At 44.5% G+C, this 15,140-nt stretch overlaps 1 protein-coding gene across 2 annotated transcripts in view; it reads right to left on the reverse strand.

Annotated features, from left to right (window-relative positions):
• LOC130367658 (complement C3-like) overlaps positions 1–15,140 on the reverse strand; it is a 120,297-nt gene that overhangs the window by 59,063 nt on the left and 46,094 nt on the right. For both annotated transcript variants that reach the window (XM_056570215.1, XM_056570214.1), the window contains exons 11-15: positions 14,010–14,153; positions 4,647–4,850; positions 4,361–4,561; positions 1,420–1,575; positions 1,030–1,159 (exon numbers count right to left, since the gene is read on the reverse strand). In XM_056570215.1, the coding sequence (XP_056426190.1) occupies positions 1,030–1,159; positions 1,420–1,575; positions 4,361–4,561; positions 4,647–4,850; positions 14,010–14,153 (835 nt within the window). The remainder of the gene's footprint in view (positions 1–1,029; positions 1,160–1,419; positions 1,576–4,360; positions 4,562–4,646; positions 4,851–14,009; positions 14,154–15,140) is intronic.

Below are 15,140 nucleotides of genomic sequence, written 5' to 3' on the forward strand. Positions count from 1 at the left end.
AAACCCATATAAATTGGGCATCACTGTAATTGTATGGACCTACAGAATTAAGATAATGGCCCTCATTTACTAATACTAACAGCATTCTGACCTTTTTTGTCATGATGTACGCCTAAATTCTGTGTAAATTCTGAATGTGCGACAGAAAAAACCCGACAGAATAAAAAAAAACACTACAAAATGGGCGTGGTTTTTGGGAAAAGAGGCGTGTTCCCAACATTTCATCCAAAATCACTCGTCTTTTGGGAAAACCACTCTGAAAATCATGTATAGAGTTTCCAAAAGCGGAGTAAATGAGTAAATACCATGGGGAAAAAAAGGTCGGAACAGAAAAAAAACACAACAAAACCTACAATCCACTCCCAACCGGATTTAAAGGGTTTGGCCAACTTTTATTGTCTTTATTTAACCCTTTCCCCTATCCATTTCTAAGGCGCTCCATAGGGTACTAGAGCAGGTTTTCTTTCCATACAGTGTGCCTTCAGCTGTTGCAAAACTACAACTCCCAGCATGCTGTCCAGGCATGCTGGGAGTTGTAGTTTGCAATAGCTGGAGGCACACTGTTTGGAAAACACTGTACTAGAGCCTTTATGTATCCCTCACATGTTTGGTGTTTAAATCAGTGTTTTCCAACCAGGGTGACTCTAGCTGTTCCAAAACTTGGAGTTGTAGTTTTGAAACAGCTGGAGGCACCCTGGTTGAAAAAACCTGGTGTGTGTGTATAGACAGGGCTTTTTTTTTCTTAAAGGGCCGTCCATAGAAGGAGCAGGAGAGCTTATCTTTATCCGTGTCCTAAGACACAGATAGCGTTAAACTCTGCAGCTCTTTTTAGTTTTTGTCCGGACACATGACTGCAGGCCTGACCTTAAAACTAAACAATAAAATAAATCAAATGAGAAAAGAAAAAAAAGGCGCAGGCAGTGGCGGGCCCCCCTCAGACACGGGCCCTCGGGAAGTGCCCGAATGCCTGACGTGTCAGTCCGCCCCTGGGCCCCACAATAGTCACGACTCATTGTACCAATATCTCACCGATTCGTGTTGGGCTTGTAAGGCCCATATTAGACTCCACAGAGAGACCGGCATCTGCAAACACTCCTGCATTGTCCATGCCGCCACCTGAAGTACACCCAAGATCACTTTTGTCCACCTCTTCCCAAACCTTAGGAAATGCAGAAAAAACAAAGGCGAAAGTTATCTAACAATTTACAAGTTGAAAGTCATGTGACAACCAATATGGCAGCCAATACATCCCCCGTATACAATGCTACATCATTTTCTATGACACGTGTCAGTTTTGCAGCACTGTAGACGTAAGTGACGTATTGCGGAAAATCTAGGTAGGTTCAAGTTTTACTGGCAGTCATCCAACTTTCTTTGACCCCTAAGATGGGCATTTATCACTGATCTTATAGGTCTAACCTTTTCCTGGGACATCCTATTCTTCTTGTTCAAAACGAATACAGCTTTGTCTACAGCCACCAGCCCGACGCTTGCTCCTGGTTCTCCGGTTATTCTCATTGGCACGACTGATCCTGGTTGAGGGTCATTGACTGCTTTGTCCGGTAAAAAGTCCAGCTGCAAGAAAGATCATATGACGCCTATAAAATCATTTCAAATAGCGTATAATAAATCCATCATGTATCTAATAAATCATTTACCTACACCTACCTCATGGAAGACCAATATGAAACTCTAAATAATCCAAAAAGGCATCAAGGTAAATCTGGAGCCATCACCAAGGACAAACATACCACAAGGACGGCCTGTGCCGCAGCTATGGTTGAATCCACTGGTTAGCTGAAGAAACTGTGATTGACTCTCCCTCTAGAACTGTATTTTTAGCAAAGAGGGAGGATCATGGTCCATATATATATATATATATATATATATGTGTGTGTGTGTAGATAGATGTATATAGCTCCAAAGCCACCACATTACCTGGATATATTCCCTTATTCCCTGTAAACCATCCTGCCTGATATGCATGGCTCCTGTGGCCTCTGTTGCCTTCTCTGGCTGCTTGATTCTTTGCCACCCTTCCCTCCCCTTACCTATAGCTCTCAGCAATCATTGCAGCTCTGCTCTGCCAGCTCGCTCTCTGAGAGCAGCCCCCACTCTCTTACTTTGAGCAGCAGGGAAATGATCACTGTGTGATTGGCTGAGGCTGCACACACCTCCCAGTTCCCAGCACTAAAGAGAGCATGACTCATCAGTGCAGGGCAGAAACCACATGGTCTGTGTCTCTCGGGAGTGTGGGGGCTGCTTTCAGAGAGGGATTTGGACAGTGGATGGCTGGATAATGTCATTCCCTACTTCATGCATGTAAGTGAGCTATATAGCTCTATATAGCTAATGAATGATATTTAGACAATTAAATAGTTTGATGAGAGGGAAATGATGGGCTATGGATTTAGTTTCCCCGGAGTACCGCTTGAAGACACCCAGTGTGATCTTTCCTGGTGGGTATCTGGCTGGTATTGTCTTTACTTTATGACCTTAATATGACAATTAGGTTATTTTCTAATTGCATTCTTCTATAACTGCTCAGTATCTGGCATCTTATTGGCAGCGTACCTAAAGTCAGGCCCTGAAGAAAAACCATGAAAAGTCTTATTCCCTCATATTAGTATTGGTAGATACCATGAGAAGTAAATGGGTGACAATGTTAAAGGAGTACTCCACAGGAAAACACCTTTTTTAAATCAACTGGTGCCAGAAAGTTAAACAGATTTTTAAATTACTTCTATGTAAAAATCTTAATCCTTCCAGTACTTAGCTGCTGTATACTCCACAGGAAGTTCTTCTCTTTTTGAATTTCCTTTCTGACTGACCACAGTGCTCTCTGCTGACACCTCTGTCCCTGTCAGGAACTTTCCAGGTTTGCTATGGGGATTTGCTCCTACTCTGGACAGTTCCTGACATGGACAAAGGTGTCAGCAGAGAGCACTGTGGTCAGACAGAAAGGAAATTAAAAAGAAAAGAACTTCCTGTAGAGCATGCAGCAGCTGATAAGTACTGGAAGGGTTAAAAAAAAATTTTAATAGAAGTAATTTACAAATCTGTTTAATTTCTGGCACCAGTTGATTTAAAAGATAAAATGTTTTACAGCGGAGAACCCCTTTAACCAACAAGTGGGTCCTTGGCCAAATGAAGCTGAGCTGTGCTTGGCCATAATCAGGGGATTGAGAAGACCAGGCTCATTGGAAAAGAAAATGATGGTGGACCAGGTGAAGCAACAAGAAGATGGAGGACAAACAATTTATGGAGACTGACATGTTGATAAGAAGCATGAAGACGCAGACAACAGATAGAACAACATGGAGACCTATGAATCACATGGTCCACTGACCCATAAATAATATCTATATTTCTATACCGCATTTGTATGTAGATGTGTAGACACTCCAATAGGAGTAACGTGCGCTATTTTTTAGCTCCCTTTAATTCCCCTGATGAAGCTGGTACCAGGTATACATGATATAGTAGGTACCTGCAGAAATGCGTCGGGGTTGGGTCTTTCTTATTGTGCAGGAGCGACAAACTCCTTGTGTCAATACAGAGTTGCATGTGTCCTAAATACTGTACCATGTATACACTAAATCCATTTGTGGAAATGCTGGTGGATCGTGTGTAAGCTTTGTATTTGTTCACTCATTAGCTTGAATACATCCCCATAGTAGGGTCTATAGGACCTGCTTTAACAATATCTAAGACTGTACTGCGTGGCTAGCAGGTCAGTGGAACTATTAGTCCCGGGTGGACTGGGAAAAGATTTTTTATGCTGAGTTATATACCTTTTTATTGTTTGGTATCCATGTGATGGGGTGAGGGTGGGTTTTACCAGTAATAATAGTAAAAGTTATGTTTTAAAGCACCTCGTTATTTTCCGTTGGGATAGTATATATGTTTATCTAATTTTTCGGGTGCCAAATACCAGTAATCATAGGTACTCGCATAGCCCAACAACCTATATGCGCTATCATTGGTCCATCATGGTCAAAATCAAAACCCAAGCCTTTTAAAGGGGTACTCGTTTCGGTGCTCCAGCATTGTGAACATTTTGTTCAGAACGTTCCAAGCCAGAAGCAGTGATCATGACATCACGGCCATGCCGCCTCGTGATGTCACGCCACACCCCCTCCATTCATGTCTATGGGAGGGGGCGTGTCGGCAGACACGCCCCCTCCCATAGACATGAATGGAGGGGACATGGCGTGACATCATGAGGGGCGAGGCAGTGCCGTCATGGCCATTCTGCGGGAGATCGCGGGGGGGCCCCAGCAGCGGGACCCCGGGGATAAGATGAGCATTAAAAAGCAACTATAACCCTATAAAGATATCCTACATGGTTTCGCCTCACCTTTCGTATGCAGGAGTTCAACATGTCCACCCACACAGAATCCGACACAATCTCTCTCTCGTTGCCTGGCACAGTATAATAAGCCACGATGCGGAAGGAGGGCATGTACTTCTCAGAGACCACCAGGGACATCACAGTGACGGTCTGTTCTGGATCTCGTAGTTGTCGACCCATTTCGATGACCTGACCCTTACTCAAGATCTGAGGAGAGACCAGAACATCAGTGTTGTAAACAAACAAAGAGACCAAAGGCACTGAGGTTATAGGTGGTTGTACTCTATATTACCATGTAAGTGAAGTGGCTGAAGCTTCTCTGAATGTTTATATTTTTGGTCTTTACATAAAACTGAATGTGCAGAGTATCCCCGGGTTTGACTTTGGTTGACGGGACACTAATATGCAGATAGTTCTGTGATCCTTTGTAAGCCTTCAATGTCAATATGGCCGATGTCTGTCTGTGCTCAGGAACACCTACAGCCTTTGTTCTCACCTACAGGAAATAGAAACAATTGCAGTCACTAGAGTATTGTACTAATAATACTGCTATTATACTGCCCCTATGTACAAGAATATAACTACTATAATACTGCTCCTATGTACAAGAATATAACTACTATAATACTGCCTCCTATATACAAGAATATAACTACTATAATACTACTCCTATATACAAGAATATTACTACTATAATACTGCTCCTATATACAAGAATATAACTACTATAATACTGCTCCTACATACAAGAATATAACTACTATAATACTGTTCCTAAAGACAAGAATATAACTACTATAATACTGCTCCTAAAGACAAGAATATAACTACTATAATACTGCTCCTAAAGACAAGAATATAACTACTATAATACTGCTCCTATATACAAGAATATAACTACTATAATACTGCTCCTACATACAAGAATATAACTACTATAATACTGTTCCTATATACAAGAATATAACTACTATAATACTGTCTCCTATATACAAGAATATAACTAATATAATACTGCTCCTATGTACAAGAATATAACTACTATAATACTACTCCTATATACAAGAATATAACTACTATAATACTGCTCCTATATACAAGAATATAACTACTATAATACTGCCTCCTATATACAAGAATATAACTGCTATAATACTGCTCCTATATACAAGAATATAACTACTATAATACTGCTTCTATATACAAGAATATAACTACTATAATACTTCTCCTATATACAGGTATATACCTACTATAATACTGCTCCTATATACAAGAATATAACTATTATAATACTGCCCCTATATACAAGAATATAACTATTATAATACTGCTCCTATATACAAGAATATAACTACTATAATACTGCCTCCTATGTACAAGAATATAACTACTATAATACTGCTCCTATATACAAGAATATAACTACTATAATACTGCTCCTATATACAAGAATATAACTACTATAATACTGCTCCTATATACAAGAATATAACTACTATAATACTGCTCCTATATACAAGAATATAACTACTATAATACTTCTATATACAGGTATATACCTACTATAATACTGCCCCTATATACAAGAATATAACTACTATAATACTGCTCCTATATACAAGAATATAACTACTATAATACTGCTCCTATATATAAGAATATAACTACTATAATACTGCTCCTATATACAAGAATATAACTACTATAATACTGCACCTATATACAAGAATATAACTACTATAATACTGCTCCTATATACAAGAATATAACTACTATAATACTGCTCCTATATACAAGAATATAACTACTATAATACTGCTCCTATATACAAGAATATAACTACTATAATACTGCTTCTATATACAAGAATATATCTACTATAATACTGCCTCCTATATACAAGAATATAACTACTATAATACTGCCTCCTATATACAAGAATATAACTACTATAATACTGCCTCCTATATACAAGAATATAACTACTATAATACTGCCTCCTATATACAAGAATATAACTACTATAATACTGCTTCTATATACAAGAATATATCTACTATAATACTGCCTCCTATATACAAGAATATATCTACTATAATACTGCCTCCTATATACAAGAATATAACTACTATAATACTGCCTCCTAGCTGAGAGGTTGTGTGTGTGTTGCTCTCCTGATGTCTGGAGAAAGCCCAGGGAGGGGCCACCCTGGGTGGGGAAGCTCCCCAAGCAAGGCCCAGGCTTCTCGGCCTATTCTGGGAATTAATCCCCAGACACCACAAACCATGGATGAAAATCCTAAAGTTTCTATGGATGTGAGAAATGTTCAGAATGTTGTCAGTTCTGGTGCAGCAAGAAGCACAGATGAGAAGAAAGTTGTGGAAGTGAGGAAAGAAACTTCATCAAGTCAGGTAATGGCTGCAGGTGTGCAATCCACCCCTCCTGCAGTCAGACAGAGGAGAACATCCCTGGAGAAGCAGACCATGCAGGAGAATCTGCAGCAGCCTGTACTGATACGTTCTGACCGCACACGATACGGGAGCGGGAGCAGCGCAAAAGTTACAAGCACGCCAGAGGGAGTACAGCAGGAAGGCTTCAGGGGGCCACAAGTGCGGTCACTGAGAAGAACCAGGGGCCCAGTCCCCAGTCTGGAGATTGTGACCCTGCAGCAGTGACCACAGCAACACCGAGACAGATCCCACCTCAGAAGCAGAGTCCTGTCAGTACCCCACCAGCGCGGCCCCCCAATACTCAGCGGGCACCTGAACTATGTCTGGCCGAGCAGATCCCAGCTCTGGTAAAGAGACTTGAGACTTTAAAAAAGACTAAGTTACAGCTGCAGAAACAGATAGACTGTGTGTACAAACTAAAGGCAGCAAACCCCAATAACCAGGCTGTACATGATAAGAAGCTGAGCTCCCTCGCTGTGCAGCTCGCTGACACTGTGCAGGACATGGAGGACGTATTGGACCAGATGGGACCAGTCGCTGAGACCTTCAGAAATCAGCAGCGATTTGAGGGATATAAGGAAAGACCAAAGTCATCTCCATCTACTGCTGCACCCAAGTCTACAGCCTCACCAGGGGACACCCAGCAGTCCTGTACAAGACAAGAGGACATCCAGCAGTCCTGTGCAAGACCACTCCTCAGACCAGCCAGCTTCCCTTTTGAGAAAGGAAATTTGTACAGACAAGCAGAAGCAAGCGTCCAGCAACATCAGAGACCTGCAGAGACTCCTCCAGAGGTACCACAAGTCCCAGCAGTCAGCACGGTGAAGCAGGACTATGGACTCCTACCAGAAGGTAACTCTGTAACCGTTGTGCAGTCACCACAAGCCCCTGGGGGCAGTAGAGAGCAGCAGGACTGTGGACTCTTACCTGAAGGCAGCAGTGCAGCAGAGAGTTCACAGGACATGGCTCTGCAGGGCTTGCTGGGCTCTGTAGTGCAAGATCATTCTGCCAGTGACTGCACTGATATGACTGTTGTCACGATGCCGGCTGGCAGGAGGTGGATCCTCTGTGCCAGAGAGGGATTGCGTGGACCGTGCTAGTGGACCGGTTCTAAGTCACTACTGGTTTTCACCAGAGCCCGCCGCAAAGCGGGATGGTCTTGCTGCGGCGGTAGTGACCAGGTCGTATCCACTAGCAACGGCTCACCTCTCTGGCTGCTGAAGATAGGCGCGGTACAAGGGAGTAGACAGAAGCAAGGTCGGACGTAGCAGAAGGTCGGGGGCAGGCGGCAAGGTTCGTAGTCAGGGGAGATAGCAGAAGTTCTGGTACACAGGCTTTGGACACACAAAACGCTTTCACTAGGCACAAGGGCAACAAGATCCGGCCAGGAAGTGCATGGGAGGAGGTTAGATATAGTCAGGGACCAGGTGGAAGCCAATTAAGCTAATTGGGCCAGGCACCAATCATTGGTGCACTGGCCCTTTAAGTCTCAGGGAGCTGGCGCGCGCGCGCCCTAGAGAGCGGAGCCGCGCGCGCCAGCACATGACAGCAGGGGACGGGAACGGGTAAGTGACCTGGGATGCGATTCGCGAGCGGGCGCGTCCCGCTGTGCGAATCGCATCCCCAACGGCCATGACAGAGCAGCGCTCCCGGTCAGCGGGACTGACCGGGGAGCTGCAGGGAGAAAGACGCCGTGAGCGCTCCGGGGAGGAGCGGGGGCCCGGAGCGCTAGGCGTAACAACTGTATGTGATATTACTGATAATGTGTCTGCAGAGGGGGGTGCTTCACAGTCTGTGTGGGATCTGGGGTCATCTCTGGGGTCAGGTCCACCATTAGTTCAGCCTCCAGAGGCTTGTGACCCCCAGAGTATAGAGGTTGATGGTGGGGAGGGGGCTGTACAGTCTGATGCACAACACTTTCCCCCTTTAGTCACACAAGTATCAGACCCCCATAGTACAGCTGGTCAGCAGCCACCACAGCGCCCCCAAGTACAGCAGGAGGGTAGAAGTAGTGGCGCCTCCTCTGGTAATGCCTGGAGCCGCGGGTCACCATTCATGTCCAATGTGAATTATACAGGTCAGGCTTTCAAGAGGAGGAACGTGGTCAGGTTCAGACATAGAGGGGCCAAGGAGGAGCTGCCTGACAGGAGGTTTGTGGTCCGTGAACTTCTGTGCCACCAAATGGGCTTCCTGCCATCTAACATCCTGGCAGTGATAAACCTTCCTGACAGGCAGGGCTATGACGTCAGCTTCAAACTCATGTCTGACCTGGACCGCTTCTGGGCCCATGTCACCCGGGTGAGAGATGCTGATGGCTGGAATAAGTTCAGCTTTGTCCCCATCTCCAGACCGGACACAGCGAATGTCACCATTATATTCTGGAACGAGTCTGTCCCCCCCCAGGATATTGTTGTGTGGTTAAAGAGACACTGTGACCTAATGTCAGACCTGACTAAGACCAGGGATGAGGACGGCATATGGACGGGAGGGTGGAAGGTCCTGGTGAAGTTACGGCAGATAAACAACATAACCCAACATCTGCCCAATTCTTTCTTCATTGGTCGGGAGAAAGGGGTTTGCTTCTATGCAGGTCAGCCCAGAAAATGCTTCAAGTGTGGGAAGACCGGTCATATCGCGAGTGTGTGCACCCTAGTGAAGTGTAATTTATGTGGGGAGATCGGCCATGTCAGCGCCACCTGCCAGAATATCCGCTGCAACCTCTGTGGTAAGACCGGTCACTCCCACAGGGACTGTCCTGACGCCTGGCATAACATCTGTAAGGACTTCCCTGATGAGGACCTGCTGGAGGGGGCAGAGGACCTGGAGGAGGAGACGTTGGTGTCAGGGTCAGCAGTGACACAACCTGAGCCTCAGCATAACATGGGTGACACTAGAGGTGACGATATGGGTGACAATATTGGTGACACTAGCGGTGACAATATGGGTGACAATATTGGTGACACAGTGCCCGACCAGTCCCAGCCAGGAGCCACTGAGGGGAACAGGGAGGTCACTGAGCAGGTTGTGGCCATGTCTTCTTCTGCCCCAGCATCAATAAATCCGCAGAAGAGACGGAAGAAAGACAAAACCAGCCGTAAGCCTGAGGAGGGATGGACCACTGTCCAAAAACCTTCCAAAAAGAAAGTAGACCCCGGGTCAGGTGTCATGACCATCACAAATAGGTACAGTGTCCTATCAGAGTCAGACGTTGAGGAAGAGATGGAGAGGGAGCTAAAGAGAGTGATAGATGAATTTAATGAAGACCAAGAGGGTGATCCCCCCCACAAAAAAGAGACCCCCACGAGCAAAACGTCTGTCCGAATCGGACATGGAAACAGGTGGTCAGCAGGAGGGCTCAGACTCAGATCTGTGATGATGGGGGTGACATCTCTGCACTTTCTTCTTTCCTTTGTTATGATGGCCGACTTTACCCTTAGTGTTCTCCAGTAATGTGAACAGTGTCAGAGTGAGGAGGACCACACATGTCGTATATGACTATCTAAAGTCTATTGATGCTGACATCATCTTCTTACATGAGACACGTTTAAATACTCAAGGACTGTTACGTGAGGCAGAGCGTGAATGGCGGTCTGGTCCATCCTTTTGGTCACTGGGTGTGGAACCAAGTGCCGGGGTCTCTATCCTGTTTACCACCAATGATGTAACTGTACATAGGCTGACAGAGGTATTGATGGGAAGGTGCCTAATGCTAGAAGTTACTATTCGGGGTAGAAGGCTCCGACTCATTAATATCTATGGTTCACAGACAGTGACTGAAAGGGTTAACCTTTATAATGAAGTGAAGCCATATCTCTTCACGTCTGTCCCTGTCATCTTGGCCGGAGATTTTAATGCCTCCAGAACAACTAGTGACAGATCCTCTAATAGACCTCTGACACGAGACTCCAAGGTCTTAAACAACATCATTCTACAGGCCGGGTTGTCAGATGTGTTTGTGCAGGGTGGTCGGAAACCAAAATTTACCTATTTCTGTGGTGGAAGAAGTAGTCATATAGATTTAGCTCTGGTTAGTCCCACAGAGACCATTGGTGAGAAGGATGAGAAGATCGTCCCTTATTCTGACCATCTGGCCTTATATTTTTGTCTGGGTGTCACACAGGGTCCTGAGACAGGTAGAGGGTTGTGGAGACTGAATTCCAGCCTATTAGAGGATCCTTCTGTACAGAGACAGGTTCACTCTCTTATACAGAGTCAGCTAGAGAGAGTGGACTTCTATGATGATATGGCCGCCTGGTGGGAGGATGTCAAAGATGAGATCAGAACCCTCTTAAAGAGACTGTCAGTTATAAAGGGGAAGAGTAAGTATGGCCAGTATCTCAAGCTGCGGAAAGAATTGGAGTCACTATATTCGGCGGGTGGGGACCAACAAAGGATAGACCGGCTGAAATCTGAGATAAGGCAGTATCAGTACAGCAGGTATACCTCCCTGGTTCTTGAAAGGGATTATGGGTCCTTAGGGTCTCCTGATCCCTTTGAGAATTGCCGGGAGCGGGTGGCAAATAAATCTGTCACCGGTCTCACTGACTCCCAGGGTGTTTTGCAGGAATCTCGGGAGGGTATCCTGGGGGTGGTGAGATCGTACTATGCTGACTTGTTTCAGAGGAAGGTTTTGGATAGAGACAAGATGACCCAATTCTTGGAGACAACTCCGCTCCCTGATACTAATGATTTGGACTTTTCTCCTTTGACAGCAGAATTGACGGTGGCAGAGGTCAAAGAGGCCATTGATAAGTTACATCTGAAGAAGGCACCAGGTCCAGATGGGATAACAGCAGAATTCTATAAGACATTCAGAGACCTCTTGGCCCCAATCCTCGTGGATGTTTATACAAATTGTCTAGAAAGTCACCTGATGCCTCCATCCATGAGAGTGTCCTCGCTGATTCTGCTGTCTAAAGGTAAAGAGCCGAGTGACATCAAGAACTGGAGGCCAATTGCCCTCTTGAATGTCGACAGGAAGATTCTGGCAAAAATCCTGTTTTCTAGGTTAGTTTGTCTGTCCCCGGCACTGTTGGCAGGCTGTCAGTATGGCACAGTAAAAGGGCGGGACATCTCTGGGGCAGTGATCTCCATAAGGGAGATGTTTGAGAGATGTAAAGCCCTGAGGTGTGGGAGATATGTTGTCAGTCTTGACCAGGCTAAAGCCTTTGACAGAGTAGATCATGAGTATCTATGGGCCACTTTGTCAAAGTACGGTATTCCGGGACAATTCATTGATTGGCTGAAGACTTTGTATTGTGAGGCCGAGAGCTTTCCTCTGATCAATGGTTGGCAGGGTGACACGTTCAGGGTTGAGGCGGGGGTGAGACAAGGTTGCCCACTGAGCCCGCTGCTGTATGTATTTGCCTTAGACCCGTTTCTGAGGTCACTGCAGGAGTGTGGTTTTCAGGGGGTGCCGGTCCCCCACTGCCTACCCCTGAGTGTTGTTGCCTACGCGGATGATGTGACTGTAGTGATATCTGAGCCTCGTGAGGTGGAGATGTTGTCTGCGGCCATCAAAAGTTACTCGGAGGCCTCAGGGTCTCTGGTCAACCTTGAGAAGAGTCAAGCTCTCTGGGTATCAGATACTGATCCAGATTTTGATCTGACCCAATTTGTGAGAGCCTCCTCCTATATTAAAATCCTAGGGGTCAAATTCGGGAGGGACGATAATGCCAAACTAAATTGGGAAGAGAAGTTGGAAGCCGGAAATGCAAAGGTTCAGCGATGGAAGAACTGGAGGCTGACCTATAGAGAAAGGGTTAAAATGTTGAAGACTTACCTGGTCCCCGTCTTTTTGTATGTCTCTGTTGTTTTTCCTTTGCCAGAATCTTTCTCTGCTCGGCTCTTTAGCCTGTTCTTCCAAATGTTCTGGGGGAACAGGTTGAACCTGATAAAAAGAGGGGTCACCTACCTACAGAGGAGAGAGGGTGGGTTGGATATGCTGAATCCAAGGGTGTTCTTTGACTCCATGTTTCTAAAAGTTAATTTTGGTTGCCTGGACTCAAACAACAGCTCCCTGTGGGCGAATAGTATCAGGGACTGGATATTGCCTTTTGCAGAGTCTTGGGTGCGAGGCGGCAGTCTCAAGAGGGGGAGATGGACGCGTGACTACCTCCCCCCGTACCTGGAATACGGGCTCAGATGTCTGAAGAGATGGCGCATTGAGAAGTCCTATATAGAGAGTAAGCCAAGGAAGGATCTATACGTAAGGGTTTGTAGGGCTTTCTTTTGTTCTCCACTTGCCTTGAGGGACTGTGTGACCAGCACTTTACAGGAAAGTCTAAAGTTCCTCAATGGGAAACGACTCCCCGCAAAATTCTTTGACATAGCTTGGCTGTCGCTCCATGGGAGGCTCTTTGTCAGGGGTAATCTAAAGTATCTAAGCGTTTCTGATAGGAACTGTCCTCTGGGTTGTCAGCAGGAGGAGACGATGGAGCATTTCATATCTGACTGCAGGGGCGGGAGGAGGATATGGGAAGAAGTGTCCAGTAAGCTGAACATCCCATTACTGCAGAACCTGACGTATCCTGACATCGTATATGCTGTACCATCCAGTAACAGGACTGTAGACAGGGGGACAATGTACATAATTATAACAATCATTAAATATTACCATTGGCACATGAGAACTAGAGTGTCCATACACAATGAGCCATTCCACCACATCACAGCAGTAAGACAGATAATGTCCGAGCTCCAGTGGGTAAAGTCATTAGAGATACGGAGGAACCAAAATAATGGGAAATTATGGAGGAATGTCTCTTTGGTTTAACACGGATGATTTATAAATTTTTTTTGTGTTTTTCCTTTTCCAGCAAATGTGGACTTTCTAAGTTTAATATTACTCTGTACATACTCTAGTTGAGTAGTCATTGTGTGTACAATGCTTGTTATTTTTGTTTTGCATTGTAAGAATTTATGTTACTTGTAATTTTGTTTGTTTTCACAATAAAAATTGCCTCCTATATCTACTATAATACTGCTCCTATATACAAGAATATAACTACTATAATACGGCCCCTATATACAAGAATATAACTACTATATTACTGCTCCTATATACAAGAATATAACTACTATAATACTGCTCCTATATACAAGAATATAACTACTATAATACTGCCCCTATATACAAGAATATAACTACTATAATACTGCCCCCTATGTATATAGTGAGTGTCTATTACAATATTACTTACATGAACGTTCCTCTCTTGGATGCCTGGATCGGTGTTTAGTACCAGCTGAACTGTCCCCTCTGCACCGGTTGTCGCACATATATTTTCCACTGAACAGATCTCAACCTTGGATGCTGCTGATCCATCTGGTCTCTGCAGTAAAAGCTGCAAAACAGAAATTCTGGTATGAACACCTTACGTAAGGGCCCTTTATCGGAACAGAAGCCCCCGGGGATTAACTGTTATCTGTGGAAACCTGGGTTCAGTTTTCCAGCAGCGCCTCCAGAGGGAGAGACAATCTTTATTACTACTCATTTCATTGGTCAAGAAAGGTTAGATGACAGTAGACTAAGGAAATTAGGCCACCTCTTTAGGCTCCAATGTACACTGTCACCATCACACCCTATCGGTCCAGCTAAGACGCTAGAGAGAGTGTGATGGTGCAAGAGTTAAAGCCACCAGACCTCTGGGTATCCACTACTAGTCCCAGCAAGTCACCAAATTAAAGGGGTACTCCAGTGAAAACCTTTTTTCTTTTAAATCAACTGGTGGCAGAAAGTTAAACATATTTGTAAATTACTTCTATTAAAAAATCTTAATCCTTCCAGTACTTATTAGCTGCTGAATGCTACAGAGGAAATTCCTTTCTTTTTGGAACACTGATGACATCACGAGCACAGTGCTCTCTGCTGACATCTCTGTCCATTTTAGCAACCATGCATAGCAGATGTATACTAAGGGCAGCATGGTAGCTCAGTGGCTATCAGTGCTGGGGACTTGGGTTCAAATCTCACTTAGGACAACAATAAATAAAGCGTTGTTATTATTATAATAACGTCAGCAAAGAGAACTGTGCTCGTGATGTCATCAGAGAGCATTCCAAAAAGAAAAGAATTTTCTCCGTAGTATTCAGCAGCTAATAAGTACAGGAAGGATTAAGATTTTTTAATAGAAGTAATTTACAAATATGTTTAATTTCTGCCACCAGTTGATTTAAAAGAAAAAAGGTTTTCACCGGAGTACCCCTTTATCCCTGAGATAAACGTGTTTCCTCCAGAGCTGCCTTCAGAAAGGTGAGCTCATATATTTAGAGATCAAAGACCAGAGCTGTCAAAAAAATAAGCTTCCAAAAACATGGCCAGCTTAAAGGGG

The sequence above is a fragment of the Hyla sarda genome, chromosome 4 (assembly GCF_029499605.1).
Source record: "Hyla sarda isolate aHylSar1 chromosome 4, aHylSar1.hap1, whole genome shotgun sequence".
Taxonomy (NCBI): domain Eukaryota; kingdom Metazoa; phylum Chordata; class Amphibia; order Anura; family Hylidae; genus Hyla; species Hyla sarda.